The sequence below is a fragment of the Adiantum capillus-veneris genome, chromosome 7 (assembly GCF_014529385.1).
Source record: "Adiantum capillus-veneris isolate H3 chromosome 7, ASM1452938v2, whole genome shotgun sequence".
NCBI classification, from domain to species: domain Eukaryota; kingdom Viridiplantae; phylum Streptophyta; class Polypodiopsida; order Polypodiales; family Pteridaceae; genus Adiantum; species Adiantum capillus-veneris.
The window spans coordinates 97,205,156-97,226,390 of NC_140937.1; the positions used below are offsets into that span (position 1 = coordinate 97,205,156).

At 40.7% G+C, this 21,235-nt stretch overlaps 2 protein-coding genes and 1 pseudogene across 2 annotated transcripts; all 3 read left to right on the forward strand.

Annotated features, from left to right (window-relative positions):
- The first annotated feature begins 17,227 nt into the window (after positions 1-17,227).
- LOC147454281 (uncharacterized) lies at positions 17,228-17,790 on the forward strand (annotated as a pseudogene).
- Positions 17,228-18,371, forward strand: LOC147454282 (uncharacterized). The gene has a single exon (XM_086517308.1). It carries the CDS (start codon positions 17,790-17,792, stop codon positions 18,369-18,371), a length of 582 nt encoding a protein of 193 aa, XP_086373434.1. The 5' UTR covers positions 17,228-17,789.
- Positions 18,372-19,025: 654 nt separating this feature from the next.
- LOC147454283 (uncharacterized) lies at positions 19,026-20,482 on the forward strand. The gene is made up of 4 exons (XM_086517309.1): positions 19,026-19,568; positions 19,652-19,768; positions 19,849-19,923; positions 20,363-20,482. Exons 1-4 carry the CDS (start codon positions 19,026-19,028, stop codon positions 20,480-20,482), a joined length of 855 nt encoding a protein of 284 aa, XP_086373435.1.
- The last annotated feature ends 753 nt before the right edge of the window (positions 20,483-21,235 follow it).

Consider the following 21,235-nt stretch of genomic DNA (forward strand, 5'->3'; position numbering starts at 1 on the left):
GAGGAATTCTCAAAACGAGGGATTAAGCACAATACGGTCTCACAAATATATGCTTTTAAACAGAGAGAACACGAAAAAGTGAAGGAAGCTTCACTTCGCTTCAAACAATACATTGAGAGATGTCCAGTACGTGAACGACCACAAGATGACAGACTATCTGTTCTCTTTATTGAGGGACTGAGGAACGACACTCTCAAGAAGGACTTGCACTTGAAAGCTTGTACAAGTTTCGAGCAAGTAACGAGAGAGGCATTGTACTTAGTGGATAACTGTACGGTTTATGGAGAGGTGTCAGCGGATACAGATTTTGCATCCAGTAGCTCCTCCTCCGTAGCGAGCGAGACTACCACTAAAAAGAATGTTCAAACAACAACCATGCCAAATGTAGAGCAAATGATAGAAGATGCTCTAAAAAGGATGGCACCATACCAAAAACCATTGCCAAAAACACTGAAATGGTGTGCTATTGAACAAAAATGGACAAATCATCCAACAGAGGAGTGTTATTACAACAAAGGGTATGTAAGGGAGCGCCAGTATGCACCTCCTGCTCAATTAGCACCACCTCAGATACATCCAGTACCTCGATACCCAACGGGAAGTGTACCAGGACCTATGGGGATAGAAAGACCGCAACGGTATTGGGACAACAACCACCTTTACCAGGAGCAAGACCAGTGGGCATTAGATATGCACCAACCTTAGAGAATCAGGAAGAACAAGCCTTAGTGCCTGTTCAAGCCTATTATGAAGAATCTGGTGCACACATGTCTCCAACTGTGTATTACCCACCAGAAGAACCCAAACAACCAGAACCATGGGGCATGATTGGGAATGTTGGAACACCAACAGTTACAAGTGCTTCTGATGAAGAGAGATACAATTTGGACGCAAGAACATTGATGTTCATAGCTCATGGAGGGTTAACAGGACAAAGACCATCCTATCCACAAAGGACGAATCAAATGGGACCAAGACCAGCACTAGGACCCTGTTACAAGTGTGGAGGTGACCATCTGATGAATGTTTGTCCACATACGGAAATCATTAGAATTAACGCTTATTGCACTGAGTGTGGGGTTACTCACTTCATTGAGGATTGTTCAAAGAATCCAAACAAAGTGCAAAAGACGACATTGAATATGTTAGAAACTATTCCTACCAGCAGTGGGTCTGAAAATGAAACTCTGATACCAACGCAAGTTGTTACTAGAGCTCAAGCTAAGAAAACCACTAGAGAACCTGAGAATGGAAAGTTAGCGACTGAAGTGGTTAGTCAAGGACCGCGGAGTCAGAAAAACACATGGAAAGCTAGAAAAGCACGCATGAAGTTGAGAAAAGAACGTGAAGACGCTATTCTAGCTGAGGAACTAAAGCAAACTAAAGCTAGATTAGAAAAACTTGAGAGTCAAAACGGGAAACGAGAGATGAGCCCGGAAAGAACGAAACAAAAGAGTATCAAAGAAACAACGAGCTTAAGCTCAGGGGGATCAGTGCTAGTCGACAAAGTACACGAACCATTGGACGCACTGATGAGAGCTTACGAAGCTAGGTTAAAGAACAACCAAACACAAGAACAGAGGTGGATGACATACCCAAACGCAGAATTGGAAAAGCAGAGACTTGAAATGTGCCAGAGAATGATCGAGACTGCACAAGCCTTATTAGAACCACCAAAAGAAACAATGAATTGTGGAAAGGAAAACCCAATTCAGCAAGAGACTATCGTTTCACGGGTAGCTGAAAAGACTCCCAGTGCACAAAAGCCTGAAAATACACAAAAGGATGACCGCATAGTATTGAACACAACCGATCAGGAGATAGAGAGTTTTCATCCAGTCATACAGAGGATTTACGGAAAAGATGAGGATTACAATGAATTTTGGAAACAAGTGAGAGAGGCAAACTTTGCAAACGAGCTAAGTTGCCAAGCTAATCAGACAAATTGGGAAAAGGACATCAGGAATCCTCCCATAGTGGAATTTGAGGCAGGATCTCAAGTGGACTTGGATCTGCAATCTTACTGGGGAGATGGGGGCTCTGTTAGAACAATGGAGAGCAAACCTCATTCACTGAAAACCTTACCTTCATACTTAGGAGAGTATGAAGCAAAATCCGAGATTAGAGCACTTCCCTCACAAAGAATCTCATCAGAAAAAGTCATGGACTCGCAAGGATTGATAGAGATCTTGTCAACACCAGTGACATGCACTATCACTCTAGCTGAGCTTTTGAGGCTAAGACCACATATGTGGACCACTGTAGGAAAATGCTTGGAGAAATTCGGGATAAAAGACCCAACATCGAGACTGAAAGAGGGTATACAAGAGCTGAGTAAACCACAAAAGAACGCTAAGCCTGTACCCTTAAACAAGGTCGGAGAGTATTGCGAAGGTGAAGAGGGGAATACAACCTTACCAGTTGAATTCCAAGGAGTAAACACGATGGCAATACTAGACAGCGGAGCAGGGGTAGCCATTGCTACAAAAGAAATCTGGAAAAAATGGGGGAAACCAGCAATAAGGAAGACTAGGTTGAAACTCCAATTAGCAGATGGACACATGGAGAAACCTATGGGGTTATTAGAGAAAGTTGTAGTGACTTCTTGCGGCATTGAATACGAACATACTTTTGCTATTGTCGATTTTGCCAAGGAGAATAACTATGATATCATATTGGGAAGACCATTCATGAGACAGTTGAAAATGGTCCAAGATTGGGGCTACGATCACATATACTTGAGAAATATGGAAACCACTACACGTGTGAACCTGAAAGACCATAGCTACAAAGATGTGAACCGAACACCGGTAGAGGAGTTTGATTCAGCTACTTTGGCGGGATCCGAATTTCCAGCTTGGTTAGGTAAACCCAAGGAGTTATGGATGTGTGGAGCTTCGAAATGTGGAAGTCTAACGAGAGAAGAAGATGTTTTAGAGAGGGCTATCGAAGACGAAACTTATATAAGAGAACCCTTTCCAGAGGACACGTTTGAACCATTAGAATGGACACACATTCTAGCAACCCTAGATGTTTGTGCAATTCCGGATGGTCCCACAACGCAATTTTGCGATAAGGACGGGTACGATGTGGTTCCGTATTTCATGTTGAGAACTGTGCTCGAAAAAGAAACTGAAAAGAACGATACACTGGAAAAGGAAGATGAAGAAGAGGTGTTTCACGACATTCCCAATCATCCAGAGTGGGGAAATGAAGCAGACAACGAGTCAACGGACAATTCAAGCGGAAACGAAGAAACTATAACGGATGTCCGATTTTATGATTTTCCGAACCAAACTAAACAACGCCAGAAACACTATAAAGCAAAGAAAAAAACAAAAGGGGTTAGAACCAATCCGATGACTAGAATAAGAGGAAAAAATCAATTCCTAATGCTAGTAAAGGCTGAAGATTGTGTTAAGGATAAGATTTCTGGAAGAATGAGAGGCAGTGATCAAAAGAGCTTACGAAAAGACAAAAGAGGCTCAAGAAATCAAGTTCAAAAGAATGGAACAAAAGCTGAAACAGAAAAATCAGAAAAGAACAAGCGCAACAGAGAATACACGGAGTCCAAGTTAGAACGTAGAAACAAGTACAGAGAGCTCAAGAAAACTCTGAAGGAAGTTTGGACGACAGAAATTGAGAGTGGAGAGGACGAAAACGTCAAAATCAAGGAAAACATGGATGTTCCCTCTCACTATAGGAAATTCACAATAGAGGATAGGAAGGTGATATTAACCCCACCTATTCGAGAGAGGAAGGAGAACGAATCTTATGACGGACCGGAGGATGCAAAAAAAGTTGATTTAGCAGCTCCAGGTGAGCCACCTAGACCGGTCTACATAGCCACAGATTTGTCTCCAGGCGAGGAAGAGAGACTTTTGAGTCTTCTCAGAGAGTATAGGGATGTGTTTGCATGGTCTTATAAGGACTTAAAGGGAGTTGACCCATCGATATGCCAACACTCAATCCCACTGAAACAAGACGCAAAGCCTAGCAGACAGAGACCATACACATATAATGATACTTTTGCTAAGCGAATCAAGGAAGAGATAGATAAGCTAATGGAAGCTGAATTCATATACGAGATTGAACACACCGATTGGGTATCTCCGATTGTGGTAGTACCTAAGAAGAACGGAAAACTCCGAGTGTGTGTCAACTTAAAGAAAGTGAATGCTGCAACAATCAGGGACAATTATCCCCTGCCGATAACTGATCATGTTCTAGAGCGTGTATCAGGGAAAACAGCATACTCCTTTCTTGATGGTTTTTCAGGATATAACCAGCTAGCCATAGCACTGGAAGATCAACATAAAACAGCTTTTGCAACGGAGTGGGGAATTTATGCTTATCGGGTTATGCCTTTTGGTCTAACCAATGCTCCCGCAACCTTCCAGAGGCTGATGACGCATGCTTTCAAAGAATACTTAAGGTTGTTTCTCGAAATATACATGGATGACTTATGTGTACATTCTCTACTGAGAGATGAGCATCTAGAACACCTAAGAAAAGTATTTGAGAAATGTAGGACATATCGCATTTGTCTCAATCCTGAGAAATGTGTGTTTATGGTCCGACAAGGCAGAATTCTGGGACATATTGTCTCACAAAACGGAATATCCACGGATTTAGAGAAGATAAAAGTTATAGTGGATATGCCTAGACCAACCAATGCGAAACAAGTACAGAGCTTTATGGGACATTGTGGATATTATAGACGATTCATTCACATGTACGCTATAATAGGCCAACCACTTTACAGGCTAATAGTGAACTTTGAATGGACAAAGGAGTGTGAGGAATCGTTCAAGAAATTGAAAGAGGCACTCATTACTGCTCCAGTCTTGAAATCACCAGATTGGGAGAAGATATTCCATGTGCATATAGATGCTTCGGCATATGCAATAGGATGTATTCTGGCTCAGCCAGAAGAAGGAAACATGGATTTTCCTATCTGTTACGCCAGTCGACAGCTCAACAATGCAGAGAAGAATTACACCACAACAGAGCGAGAAGGATTAGGAATGATCTATGCTGTGAAGAAATTTCGGCATTATCTTCTAGCCAACAAGTTTGTGTTTTTTACGGATCACCAAGCCTTGCTCTACCTAGTGAATAAACCATACCGGGAGAATAGTGAGATGGTTCATTATCTTACTGGAATTCGACTTCACGGTAGTAGTAAAGAAAGGAAAAACACATCTTAGAGCTGATCATCTTTCGCGATTGACGAATGGAGAAGACCCTATAGGAGTAGATGACGACATGCCAGACGCGTACTTGTTCAACATAGAAATGATACCGAGGTGGTCTCAAAATGTCGTTAACCTATTAACCTATGGAGGAGAGTTCGATAGAAGAGAATACAACCTGAAACATATTGCTATTCAGCAATCCAAGAATCTTCAATTGGTTGCAGGAAGGTTGTATCAATTGGGAAATGATCATGTTTTACGAATATGCATCAATCCTGAGGAATATAGTATATATCTGCGCGAAGCACATGTTCAGGAATGTGCATTTCATTGTTCAAAAAGGAACACATATAGGAATTTGTTACAATTGGGAGTCTATTGGCCAGGAATGAAAGAAAGCGTACATGAATATGTCACTGTATGTATTGTATGTTCATCAAAACCGCCAGCCGAGTATTCGACATTATATCAGATAATGATCGCTTCAGAATGGAGTCAGTATATTGTTGAATATCTCACAAATAGAAGCTAGAAATCTGTAGAGACAGAAGCTAGAGATTACGCTTTAATAGGAGATCAACTCTATAAGAGAGGTAAAGACAACCAGCTTAGGATGTGATAATCCTGGAGCAAGCTCATGGAGGAGTAGGTGGAGGCCATTTCTCAGGTGATAAGACAGCAAAACTTATCTTAGCCGCAGGAATATGGTGGCCAACATTACATATGGACGCTGAGGAATACGTTAAACGGTGTGATAACTGTCAGCGGACCAAAGTACCACTTAAAAGAGATGATATGCCGCTTAGACCGATGATGGGGGCAAGAGCTTTTGCAAAATGGGGGATTGATTATGTCGGACCCATTTCACCTCCTGCATATAAGACTCATGCACAATACATCATTGTGGCTACAGACTATCTAACAAAGTGGGTCGAAGCAAAGGCAACTCAAAAAGCAGATGCCAGGACCACGGCACAATTTCTATATGAATACGTCTTTGTACGATATGGATTGCCAATAGAAATTGTGAGTGATCGAGGCATACATTTTATAAATGAAGTGATAAAGATCCTTCTAGATGAATTCATGGTAATCGATAGGAAATCAGCCCCGTATCATCCACAAGCAAACGGACAAGCTGAAGCAACAAACAAAACCATATGCACGGTCCTCACGAAGATTGTATCTGAGTCGAGAACTGACTGGGACCAAAAGTTGCATTCAACATTATGGGCATATAGGGTAGCATATAAAACATCCATAGGAACGACCCCATATAACATGGTTTTTGGGCTAAATGCTATCTTGCCAATAGAATTCTTGATTTCAACCTTAAGGGTGGCTAAGGATCTAGAGTGGACAGGGCACGAGCTTTCTGATAGAATAGATGACCTGGAAAAGCTAGACGAGCTTCGCCTAAAAGCAGTAGCTTCTATCTACGCTCAAAAAAGACGACAAAAGGAATTTTTTGATAAGCATGTGCGGACTAAAGAGTTTAAGGTTGGGGACTATGTCCTAGTTTACACTCTGAAACAGCATGCTAAGAAGCTTAAAAAGCGAGGGATGGGACCTCTGGTGATTAAAGATCTATCACCAAGTGGAGCCGTCAAGCTTGCTACATTAGACGGAGAAGAAATGCCCAATTGGATTAGTGGATGCAGAGTGAAAAAGTATCTGTTGCCGCTAACACAAGACATGCTTCTCAAAATACATCAAGAAAAGCTGCGTGTCCAAAAAAAGAAAAAGATTGTAGAGGAAGCGCAAGCTGAGGCGAAGGAAAGAATGGAGAAAAGAAGACTACTGCGTCAGAAACAGCGCAATGAAGGAGCAATACGAATAAACGCAGTTAGTATAACAAAAATGGGGAATGACAAAGAAGAACCCATCATTGAATGCAAAGTAGAGACCAACCAAATCAAAGCCAGAGCACTATTGGATTCAGGAGCTCAAGCTAACCTACTTTCACTCAGTTTGTATAGACAATTGACAAATGACACTAAACTACAAACTGCCAAGCAAGAGTTAAAAAGTTACTCTGAGAACTCAATCAAAACTGTCGGATGCACAGTTTTACATATACAGATTAACCAGTATGTGTATCCTGATATGTTTTACGTGGTTGAAGACCAAGCTACACAACATCCATTATTGCTAGGACAACCATGGCAGAAGCAATATAACGCAATGATTGACTGGAGTTCTAATTCAGTGCTTATCAAATACGAAGGTGAAAGTCAATCAGTTAAGTTCACCAAAGGAGAAGAGCCAACTCCAAAGGACGAATCCAAAGACAAAGATAAACAACAACCAGAGAAAAAGAAGAAGCAGTGGCAACCAAAAGTTTCTATACAACCGGATTACTCTTCGACGAGGAATTCTCAACAGTGGATAAGGAAGACAAGCAATAATATAACAGCTCAACCTTGGAAAAAAACGGAGTCAAAGTTGGTATGGAGACCAAGAAAGGCTGTGCCAAAGAACACAAAGGTGGAAAACGGAGTCTTCAATACCAGACAACAGAGTGATCCCCGACAATCAAGGACATTGAAACAGATCTGGATTCCAAAGAAGTTCATGACGGCACAAAGCTACAGCAAGCAAATTTGGATCCCAAAGATTTGTAAACAGGAACTCCCTTCAATACAATCAACGGAAACTCCTAGGTATTTCAAGGCGAGGAAATCAACACACAGAACAAAGCAGGTTTGGGTCGCAAAGAGTTTGTGGCAAGCACAAGCAAAGCGGAAGCAGATTTAGATTGTGAAAAAAGACAACAAGGTAACGAAGAATCCATCTACTGATTCTACTACCGAAGTGCCAAAACCAACCCAAAACCCGACCACCAATCCTTCAATCAAACAAAGAGCAGCTTTATTGGAAAGAATGTTGTATCATCGCTCTACAATTGCATTGGGAACTTATGACCAAAACAACTACAATGCTTCGCCCACAGACACTTCATAGTCGTCCGGGAGGACTCAGACTAGGAGGGGGGGAGGTATACAGGAGCTACAAAGCAGCTACAAGCGGGAAAAACAAAGAAAAACAAAAATTATATTACAAGGGCAGTGTCTTACATGATTTTGCAATTTTTTATGTTTGATTGCGGATATTGATAATATTTATGCCCTTATATACCTTGTTTTGCAACAAGAAGAGATCAAATGATGAATTTGGGTCTCTAGATGTGTAAATATCACTAAATAAGAGTGTTTTTGGAGCTAAAAAGTGGAAAAAAGTGGTAATCCAAGTCCAAAAATCACAAAGAAGTGTATATTCATATACACAGGGTTACCAGCTATTTATCGTGTATGTTTGGAATTTTTTGGCTTCAATTTGCTATTTTCCTTTATTTTTTATGATTTTCTTAATAAAAGTAAAAGAAAAATAAAAAAGCAGGTGAAATGAGATCGGAAAAAAGAAAAGAATAGACGGTGATGGTCCTAATGACAAGGGCAACCCATGGTAAAAATTGGTACAATTCTGAAAAAGTTGCGGAAAGCCCGAAATGACAAATTTTGGCAAAGTGGACAGATTTCTCAGAAACAGGTCAAAAGGAGTCCAAATTGAGAAATTTCAAATCCTAAAGTGCATTTCACGACGAGATAGGAGCACATGTCAAATTTGGTAACAAGTGATCCGGGAAGCCCGAAGTTAAGTATTTTTCACTTCACTATCAAGCTCATTTCCACTATTACCTTCTTGGAGAGAGCAAAGAGCACACAGGAGCATCCGACCTTCTACCGCCTTCTACGACTGCTACGAGAGCTCAGAGGACACCAGACATGAGAGGTAGACTCGTTGCCATAAGCTTTTGATGCTTATCGTTAACTTTTGTCGCGAAAACTCACCAAAACCAAGAAACAAGAGCAACGGGGAATGGGGAAGAACGCTAGGTAGGGGCACAACCGCCTAACCAAACCTTGCAAGAACTTAGAGGTGGGTTACCCTAGTATAGGAGATGAGTTTCTAACACTCAAAGCTCGAGAAAGAACGACTGAAAAAACCCTAGGTCAACAGAGCCTGCAAGAGGCAAACAGAAAAAAGTTGTCGGAACGACACAAAACTTCTCAGGAAGCTTAACAACATCGAGGGCAATGCAACCATGGAGTATCTCGGGTTTGGATCACCAAAAGTAGGTCGAAACAACCGATTCGGCTGCGGACACACAAAGCGTCATTTTGGCATAACGGCTAAAATTGACGACCGAATGACATGAAACTTCACAAGCAGCTTCAAATATACATGGATGACTTATGTTTGCAAGCAAAACCCAAAAGAAAGCTGATTCACTTACCGATGGTGAAAAAGACGCTTTCGGGCAACCAAATGGAGAAAGATGGAGAACGGGGAGCCAAAGTCAAGTTCAACCAAATAGGTGGCTTCACAACATATCCAATGAGCTGGAAATGCAACTCTCGAGAAGAAAAGTTGAAGAAATTCAACTCCAAGCAAAAAGACGACTTCGGAGACTGAAATGCCTATAAGGGGGCTTTTTAGCTAAACTGATGACTTTTTAAGTTGAAAACTAGTTAGCAGGGCTTAGGGCACTAGCACAAAGCATTCTTTGCACAAAAAAACCAACATTTCAAGAAAAGACATCATACGCGTATGATGTCTCACAGCATGATTTTCACATCCATTTCAACATTTGAGTGCATAGCCTCATTCCACATGTTAATCACATCCTATGAACCAAGTATCATGAGAATTGGAGTTAGAAAACCCAAGGAAAACCAAAAAGACGCAAAGTAGGCCATAAAATTGATTTTTGGTCCTAATTTTGTCAAAATAACTCCAAACTCATTGAAACTTTGTAGGATTGTTGATTAACACATCTACAAGCTATCTGGAACCAAAAAGCACCATTTTGACACAAAAGACATCATACGCGTATGATGTCTATTTGCACTTACAGAGCAAAAAATGCTCATTTGTCATCATACATCCATTATATATATCTAATACATGCTACATATGAAGTTTGGAACCATTTGGTCAAGTGGATCACCCCATTAGCCCAATTAAGAGAAAATCCTTCATACAAAGCCTATTTTTGTCCCAAATCCAACATATTCAAGTCCAAACCAAGATTTGAGTATAAACAGTCCTTCACTAGCACATGGAGAGTCCACAGAACCAATCCCATGAAAAATTGATGAAAAAGACATCATACGCGTATGATGTCTCCAGAGCCATTTTTAGTCCAAACTCTATCCAAACTTGATAAATCCACTGAATAAGCCTATCTAAAGCCAAAACCAAGCTTATAGAGAAAATTGGTCCAAAAATGCACTAAAAGACATCATACGCGTATGATGTCTCACTATGTGATTTTGGCACCTCAGGGCTTCAACCACCAAACAGAAGTGTTCTACATGCCATTTGAAAGTAATCCACCAAGTTTTACCCAATTTGGATCATAAAATCCAATTCCCTTTCAAAATTTTGCCAAGAGCCTGAACTGGACTAAACTGGCCAAAACTTGACCAAATGGGATCCAAACTCAAATCCAAGCATATGATACTCATGTATACACTATCAGCTACAAGCACAACCAATATGAAGTCATTCTGACACAAAAGACATCATACGCGTATGATGTCTCCAGCATGATTTTGAGCCCAGTTTGCATTTTTTTTCACCTACATTGCATCCTTAGGCCCTGAATAGCTCATGTTTCAATTTTCAAGTCATTTGAATAGTTAAAAGCTTCATTTCGGCTTTCAGTACTAAAAAGACGCTAACTTCTGAAATTGGAGTTACAGGATCCATGGATTCCGCTAAGTCATCGGCAACTAAGAGAAAAAGACCAACCATCAAGGATGCTCTTGCAGAAGCAGAACCTTTTGATATTCCAACAGAAACCCTCAAGCCAACCAAGACTTGGGTGGAGGAAGCAGTACTAGAAAAAGAGGGAATAAAGATCTACCAGGGGACTTTCAGAGATCCTCAAGGGCAATCGGTCGATGTACCTATGATCCCACGAGAATTAGTGGATTATAGCAGATCAGAGAACATCAGCAGATACCTGGAAAAGGCTGACTTACACAGGTTCTTCACCTCGAGACCATCAGGTGTAGACACAAGAAGAGTGTATGAGTTGGCAACATCCATTCAGAAGGATGGGAAAGCCACGTTGACAGCCATGGATGGAGAAACAGTTGAAGTACAGATCACTCCACAGCTCATTGCAGATGCATTGAAGCTGCACAACAAAGGGAGTTCTGTCAGAGAAAGAAGGGAGGCCATAGAGGTCTATGGATCAAAGAAACAAAATACAACCTACGGAGATATGGCAGATCAACGAGCGGCAACCCTTTGCCGATTATACAACCAGTTTCTCCATGTGTGCAGTAAAAGACCGCAGAAGTATACTACACCACCCCATGCCATTGCGACAACCATCACATGGGCACTGAAGAGCAACATGCCAAAAGAGGTGAATTATGCTCAATACATCCACGAGCAAGTAATCGCCATGCACAACCAGAAGCCAAAGTACATAGGAGGAGGAGAAATCCTAACAAGAATAGCTTATGAAGCTATTGGAGCGAGGGATCAAGGGCCACGGGTTCCTCCCAGAATGAGTGGCTTAGAGAAGCCGATGAAGAGAAAGAACAGCAAGAAGTATCCAAGAGGGCGTCCACAAGAGCACGCCGAAAACTAGAAATAGTTTCAGAACCTGAAGAGGCTGTGGACGAGCCGCTCAAGAAGAAAGCGAAGAAGAAGGCTGATCCCAAGCAAACCAAAAGTCAAAAAGCCGCAAGAATGGAAAGGCTGGTGGAGCAGTTTAGAGCGGAAAGAGCTCTAAAGGGGGACTTTGAAGAAATGTGGGTGCCAGACCCCACTAAAGTCGGAACCAGCTCAGCCAGGCCACATGTTGATCAATATGATCAATATATTAGAGCTTATGAGGAGTCGGAGGCCATACTGGAGCAGCAACCTGTCGAGCCTTATACTGAAGAGGAAGTACAGCTTTTAAAAGCTGAGCTGAAAAAGGACGACAAGGAGAAGAAGGAAGTAGATGAGTCTACTGAACTTCGAGAGAAAGACGGGCAAGCAAACAAAGGGAAATCCAAGATGACTGAGGACAATCAGCCCTCCTTTACTGATGTACCAAGCCCGAAGAAGACGGAAATTATTGTGGAGGAGACCACAATAGAAATAGAAACAGAAGTTATGGAAAAGCCGGAGGCCGGGACCAAGGAAAAGGAGATAGATCCAGTTCAGCAAAAGAAAGATGATTATGAGGATCTGGTAGCGATCGGATACAGTGAAGAAGAGGCCCTGGAGGCAGTTTATGCGATATCCCTACGAAAACAAGATGATCGGGAAGGGACGAAGGAAAAGACAAAGGGTACAATGGAGAGTGAAGAGAAAATGGACGAACGGAACATACTAGAAGAGCCGTAGCCATTGGAGGTGGTGGCAGAAAGAGCTGTCAAGTTGACAGATGAAGATGAAAAAGACATGCACATGGTGCATGAACTGCTCAGCAAGATTAAAGAAAGATCTAGAGCAAAGGAAGTAGCAATTGAGACAGAAAAACAAAAGGAAGCAGAGTTGCAAAAGAAGTTAGAGAATGCTATGACTGAATCTGAAAGTCATAAAGCATCACTCTACGACGCAGAAAACGAGAGAGACGGCTTGATACTCCAACTAGTCGAAGCTTCAAGAGAGGTAACAAGTTCACAGGAAGCAAAGGAGCGAATAGAAGATGAGCTGGAGGCAACCAAGGATGAGCTCATTGAGCTAAGGGAAAGAGTCGAACTTCAAGAAAGGACAATCACGAGACTCAGGACCACCCCTAGAGCTAGCAGAGCAGGAACAGAACAAGAGGGAGCCCTCGTACCAGCTCTGGAAGATCAGGTCAGAAGTTTGCAAAGAGAGCTAAGGTTAGAGCAAGTGCAAAGATTGCACATGGCGGAGGGATCATTGGCTGCAGAGGAGAGGCTCACATCAGAAAACCAAACACTAAGGACAGAAAATGAGGCCCTCCGCAAACAGCTCCAAGACCTCCAAGAGCAACAAAGAAGAGAAACAGAGCCACCACAAGAAGAAGCAGGGGGAGCAGCCATAGAGCTACCAGAAACTGGAGAGGCAACCACAATTGAAGATCCAGCCCCAGTTCAAGAAGTGCCCTCAACTTCAGGAATCTCTGAAGAAGAAGAACAAAGGCTCCAGGACCAAATAGAAAAGTCAACAGAGGAAAGTGCCAAGGCGGAAATGGAATGGGAAAGGAGACTCCTCATCTCCATTAGACTTCAAGGTTTAGACACAAAAGTGCTCCATGAAGAGTGGATGCAACCCAGCCTGCCTTTCCCTCTGATGAAATTTGAAGTGATAAAGACGAAAAAGAGAATAGAGGAGGAGCAGTATGTCGCTCTTTACGAAGGCGACATCACAAAAGATGAACAATCAAAGAAGATTGTAGATTCTCAACCTAGATGGAGGAAAGGTTGGCTGAACAAATACCCAGCCTACCTCATCTACTTGGTAGAGGCTCCAAAGGAGATTCGGGAGGATGCAACCTTCTGCCCGGTGCCAAGAGTCAGAAACTGGAAAGAGCATGGCAGGATTGCAGAAAAGAAGCCAAATTGGCTTAATTATCCCAGGATGCCAGGACCAAAGGAAGGAGAGAGAATAGGTAAAGCCTACATGGTGAAAACCCTAATGGGCACCATCAAACTCTTTACTGGCTCTCCTGACCTTTCGTGTCAGATGCTAAAGAAAATCTGCAGGACTCTCTTAGCATGCATTGAAGTGTTCGCGCCAGATAAAGCCACTACCTCGAGTCTACTATCGACGGCCGACACAGTGACGGATATGATGTATGATCTTTCATTGCAGCCATCACCAAAGGTGTTACATCTCTTATACCAAAGAATTATGTTTTTGCCTAGCTTCCACATGCAAACATTCGAAGAAGCTTTCTACACCGGCTTTTTCACTCACGAAAGCAAAATATTCGGCCCAACCTTGACCATCGGCAACCTACGCTACGAATCACATTTGCAGATGCTCAAGACGACAGGACTCTATTGACCAAGCCTAAAAGTCATGTCAGGGACGACATGAACGCGGAGGGGGGGAGTGTTGAGCCAGCAGAGGAAGTGTTGAGCCAGCAGAGGATCACACCCACATTTTTGCTCACACCCATCATTTTGTAACCATTGATTGTAATAAATGTCTTTCCGACATTAATTTTGATTTGAGCCATTCATTAAGTAACGGGACTCAATTGAGTTTCCAGCTTGTAGTCCCGAAGTAATTTCACCTGTTGATGTAAATAATTAGAGATGTTCTCACCTCCAAGGCTGAGGTATCTAAGCCAAAGTTTTGTAACCTAAGGAGGATTCAATTAATCAAAGTGAGTTTTTGAGCGCCGTGACTGTGTCTGAGAGAGAGAGAGAGAGAGAGAGAAACGGTGACAGCTACGCACAGATACCAAGAGTGCGCGCTATCGGCTTCTACGTGTGGTAAGTTCCTACGAGCTTCGGTGTGAGTTTTCTTCCAACTCGTGTGTCGGAATAGAGCGTGCAGCATATCTATAGAACCACAACGAATAGAGCTACACATTAGTACCATCGGGGTCAAGTTTCGGTCACCTGTATTTTTCGGCCTGTCTTCATACGCGTTTACCGCACGGAGTGGTTATAGGTTGATTTTGTAGTTCAAGTCTTTAGGGTGTTGCTCTTACCTAGTGTATAGACTTCCCCTTGAGTTTGAGATCGATTCAATGATTCTAGATCCTGTTTCGTATAGCATTCGTTCGTAGTACGGATTTCAGTCACTTGCGTATTTTAGAACTTAGATTTGATTTCCTTAGTAGTGATTGTCATTAGAAGGTCGAGTAGGTGATTTGACACCCACCTAGTTGTTTCCATGCGCCTGCGGGTCAAGCTTCGTCCTCGTCTGACAAATTCTGTTGTTGGTTGAGTTCTCGCTATTTAGCTTCCGCTAGCGGCGTAACCGCCTTAACAGGGCACCAATTTATGACGAAGGAAATTTGGAATGGCGGCCTCTACACCAAAACAAACTCCATTGTGCCACAAGGGAAAGGAGATAAGGGCACCATCTAGTCTTGGAAGCGTGGGCTAGGACCGCTACACAAAGAGAGAGAGAGAGAGAGAGCGAGAGAGAGAGAGAGAGAGAGAGAGAGAGAGAGAGAGAGAGAGAGAGAGAGAGAGAGAGAGAGAGAGAGAGATCACTATGAATGAAGAATTAACCTTAGTGTGTGTACAAGGAATGGATGACTTCAAACACTCCCAACACAAATAGCATGTAGATTACCAAACAACCACTCAAGGATTAGCCAAGATCACATCAAGCACTCTCACACATATATAAAAGATTTCTCTTAATTAACATAAGTAAGAGAAGGAGAGACTACTAGCATGAAACAATTTGCACTCTAGAATGTGCAAGAATAGAGTGAATGAATGAGCTTATGGGCTCATGGTGAGTGATACAAAGACTCAATGGGACTGAGGGAGGCTTGAAATTACAAAGGGGAAGGCCTCTTTATATAGGGAAGAGAGTGATTAGGAGTGAGGTTAAGATCCAAGTGTAATTTGTACAAATGAAGCTTAATTAGGGACATTCAACCAATGAAGAAGCTCCTTCCAAGTGATTTGTTGACCAATTAGCTCCATCATCACTTGTGTTGTCTTCACTCCTTCCTCCATAGCTTGAGTCCAAGAGCTTCCTTATTTTAAAATGTAAAGAATCTACATAAAATCAATACATATCTAGTAATAATAGAAAGGGGTTGAATGAGAACTTATGAATTACAACAAGATTAAGCATGACTTGAGAGGTGATTAGAAGAGGAATTTTGATGGGTTTTTTGAGCTTGAGAGAGAGGAGGAAGGAGAGGAGGGTGAGAAGACTAATGGCTGATTTTTAGAGAAGGTCTCAATGTGGAAAAGGAAGGGTGTGTGTGTGTAAAGGTAGAGGGGGTGGTCTCCACCACAGTTGAAAAACTGGCGTCCGCCATTTTGGCCATATCTCTTAGACCGTAGATGCAAAAATTATTAAAAAAATATGGCCAGAATCTCCAGCTCATCAGCTACAACTTTGATGAAGACAACTTTTCTTGGATCGGAGTGGAAGTATTGTTTAAAAATTCAACAAAATCATGTGTCTGGTTCCTTCCTTTACCAAGTCTTCCACTTGGGTCCCATTTGTTTGAATCATCATATGGCTCCAAAGCCATGATGATATGAGCCACTCATGACCCTTGAATCATGGGTGCATGGCTCCACAACCACATCATATCTTTTCTTTTCACATTTACATATTTTCCCTTCCCTTTACCACTAGGTTCTCCCTCTACCTTTCACCTCCGGTGAACTAGTCAAGAAAAAATTCCTATCAAATCATTTTTTTTTAATTTTTTCAAGAGGTTGTTCTCACTCTTTCTTTTATTGTAAGCCTCTAGAAGCAAGGAAAACCAACAAAATATAATAAACAGAAATTTGTGATAGGCTCGGATCACTGTGTGTGTTGTTAAAAAGGCAGCACCTACCTCCATTCGATATGGACGTTGGCCTAACTCCCCAAGCATCTACTTTGCAAGCTTCAAGGTAGAAGAGAACCAAAAGTTCATCCAGTGGTGTCTACCATATGTTTTGAGAGTTGTTAGTGGCATTCCTCCTGAAATGCATGTTTTGGGATTTTTGCTGATTGACATTGCACACAGCTTCTACAACCATAGAAGAAATCATGGATGGTCTGTGAAAGACATAGAAGTTGTGAAGACATTGCTACAATCATGGAGAGTTAGAAATGAAGAAATATTTGGTGCGAACTCATCACCTCTAGAACATGTAGCTGGTATGTATATCTTGATTAGTTAACAATAAGTTTGATATATTTGTTGAGGAGAATAATCTCTTGATAACTTGTTTATAGGTAATGGTGAGATGCTTGATGATGTCTTGCGCCATGGGTTGCATGACCGCTTTTGGTGTTACATATTTGAGCGTTCTGTAAAGGCATACAGCTCCATCAAAACAAATAACATGGAGGATGAAGCTTCATTTGCAAAGTTCTATTTGAGAAGGTTCTTCACAAGAGCTTTTCAGGCTATCTGTGGTGATAGTGACAATCTCTTACCTTTTGAAAGGTTTTTGAAGGACCTACATTGTGCATTGATTCTTTCTCAAAGCAGCTCGCTATTAGCAGATGCTCCATCACATGATTGCTCTCCGTCACATATGGATGGGCTATTGGTCGTGTCTTCAATTGAAAAGGCTAAATCTATGTGGAGTGATCTATTAAAATATGGAAGCAATTCACCATGCACTAGAAATGTTCTTCTCAAGGGGATTGCAATATCAAAGAAGAGATGTACTTATAGAGATCCTACTAGTGAAGAGAAAACTTATCTAAAGAAGTTTTGGAACATTCCAGAGCAGTACTTCCAATGTTTGGAAGTAAAGATATACCAAAAGGTCCTCTTTAAAGGGGATATATTTAATGTGGGCGCCAATGTCATAGTGAAGGTGGATATCGATGATGCAACGGTGGAACACAAAGGTCACTGGAAGGCTTTTATAACATCCTTGTTCTCAACACAGCTTGATGGAAAGTATATGCTTTTCTTTGGTGGACGGTATTACAAGCAATGCATTGTGGGAAATGGGGACTCAGAACAATTTTTATATAATGGATCTAGTTACTCAAATGAGTGTGCTTGAGAAGGCCCCTTTGCCTTTCACATGGGATTGTGTTCGGCCCATCTACTCTATACTTCACAAATTTATTCCATTGCCAATACCAAGGAGGCAGAGGCTCATTGATTATGAGGTGAAGGATTTGAGGCAGCGTGATAGCTTGTTAATGGACGGAGGTTGTGGAAATGCTCCATTATGGGTGGAGGTCCATGATATAGTTCAAGTGTGCTTGAATAGCGAGAATGCAATACAGATTCAACATGTTGTTGTTAGAGAGACTAATTACGAAAGGAAAAGGGCAAAGCTTGCTTTATTGGAGCATGATGCATACCAACAAAACACTTATAAAGTTTGCAGAGAGGAGCATCAATGGAGAAGTTGGGATACATGTTCCATTCAAATTAAAGATTGGACAGTCACAAAACAAAAAAAGGTTATAAAGCCTGGACAGACGGCTAGATGGATACCTATTGTTTGGCATTCTCCATAGACATATAATTGTGGTAGCCCCTTTTATTCAATCACTGCTAGTAATCTTGTGGAAATATTTTAGAAAGACTATTGCTCCATGGATGACAATTGTTGTATTCATTGTTATGGTGTTCTTTACATATCTTTTGTATAACTTCACTCATATGGTATGCAAGCATGGCTAGTACATTTGTGGAAGTAGTTTAGAATGCTAGTATACTTGTGGAAGTAGTTTAGAATGACTATAATTTCATGGATGACAATTTTTGTATTCATTGTTATGCAAGTAGTATACCTATGGAAGTAGTTTAGAATGACTATTGCTTTATGGATGACAATTGCTAACTTCATTGTTACAATGTTCTTTGCATATCTTTCTTAGAACCTCATCATAGAGTATGCTAGAACTTTTGGGAGACCTGCTTTATGGATGGATATTATTGTACTTATTGTTAGTATGCAAGCATGGCTAGTATACTTGTAGAAGTAGTTTAAAATTCATATTATTTTATACATGACAATTGTTGTATTCATTGTCATAGTTTTCTTTACATGTCTTTCTAAAACATTACTTATAAAGTAATGACAAGTGTGTGTATAATTTTTGAGATAAACTTTGTTACTTAAATGTCTTGCTGCTCATGTGTGTGTTCAATGCTTTGTCTTTTCAGATATGAGTTATCCACAGTCCTTTGTGGAGCAACTACTGTCTTTCTCTAATGAAGAGGCCCTCAAATTTTTAGATTCTTGGAGGGCCAGTCATCTTGGAAATAAGAGAGTTGTTTCTTCTCCATCTAGCATCTCTATAGGTGTTGACACTACTAGCAACGAGAAATATGACCCAATCATATATGAGCAGGTGTTTAGGCCTCCACCTCCTAAGCTTAGAGAACCCAATAAACTCTATGGTAAGGATTTCCTCTTAAAAGAGGGTAATAACCAACATAGAGTTCTTTATTCAAACTATGGGTTTGTTAGAGGATGGTTTGCCAAACACAAGCCATTTGGAGACCTTAGAAATAATATGGAGAGAAAGAATACCGTGTTGGATGTAATAAGAAAAAATAAAGGTGAGCTTAAGCCTGTAATAGTAGCTGGACAAAATTATCATTGGAAAGAAGAGGACGTTTATACATGGGCCATCAAGTCTCTTGCGGCAAAACGAAAATGGAGAAAAAAGAAACCAAACAACGAATTATCTTCTAGCACCCCAATGGTATGTGTCATTTTGTAGGATTTTCTCTAAGTAATGAACTTCTATTATGTCAAAGTATAATCGAAATGTTTTCATGAGATTAGATAGAAAAAGAAAAAGATGATGGTGATGATAACCAAGAATTTCATGAGAATGATGGAGGAGAAAGTGAACTACAAGGAGAAAGTGAGCTAGGAGAATATGGTTCACTCACAAAACTTGTGAGTAATCCTCTAAGGTATTGGAAATTTATATGAAAACTAATGATGAATAAAGTAATGCTTTTGTTGTTATTGAATAGCTAAAGGATGCTTGTGCACAAGAAACCACTTGTATATCTATTGAAGAAGAAGAGGAGCAACCACAAGCTACTCATGTAAGCACTTCTATCTCAAAATAGCAATAATGTATGACCTATCATGATAAAATTTGTTATTATGTGTTTAGAGAGAGACGGAAGCATACATTCCTAAGATGCCATGGGAAAATCATGATTTACAAAATGATGCTTATGAGGTATGTGTGGTTTACTCCTCTCTCTCTCTCTCTCTCTCTCTCTCTCTCTCTCTCTCTCTCACTCACACACACACACACACACTCACACACACACATACACACAAGCGTGTGTGTGCGCACACACACACACACACACACATACACACAAGCGTGTGTGTGCGCACACACACACACACACACACACACACACACACACACACAAAGATATCAATTGAAATAAATGAGGTAAATCTAGCTAGTTTTGTGTGCATGTGTGTATGTGTGTGTGAGATATCCAAATTCAATTGCTTAATGCGCAGGCATATAGAAACTACATGCAAGATGAAGAGTTTGTCCAATGCTATCAAGAAAAGGATATGGAAGTAAACAATGAATTAGATGAGTGTGAAGACCATATCACAAAACTGGTACAATTCTAATTCATGTATTTTTTTTCACTCAAACTTTTTGTTGATTGCACTCTTCTCTTGAATAATTTGTGAAGGAAAAAATCAATGGAAGAACACAAATTATAAGTGGTATAAACCAAGAACAGAAAAGAAAAAGCACACGAAAGCGCAAGGTACTATTTACAGATGCTTCACATGGAATATTTATTTAATGAAATACTTACCCTACTTAATTTTAATGTTATAAAAAATCCATGTTTTCCCACTTCTATAGGCTACTTCTAAGATTGAAGAGCTACTAAAGGAGAAAGATCAAGCTTCTAAGTTTTTGAAGCTTAAAAAGAAAAAGGTTTTTTTCTTCACAAGAATAAGATTCTTTAAATATTTTTGCATGTGGCTACAAAATAAAAGAGTGGACTTTAATTGTTTTAGGAGCGAAAATCTGATGGGGGATGTTCAATGAATCAAAATCAATGTGTGTTGGAATTTTAGGTATGCAATAAAAGCTAAAAACATTTCCTTACTTATGTTCACAAAAATAATACGTCACTTTTTAAACCATGCTATTTTGTTATGACAATTATGTAGGCACGAAATTTGTCCAGGGATGACAAAGAGACTATATTAATGAAGTGGCTAAATCTCAAGAAAGTACAAGACTTGTACCACTTGATCAAGCCAACGTATTTTTCTATGCAGAAATCGAATAGTTTCCTCAAGAAGAGAGCAAATGAGGATACTAATAAATCCACTATGTCACTACAAGAGGCTATTCGTATTAGC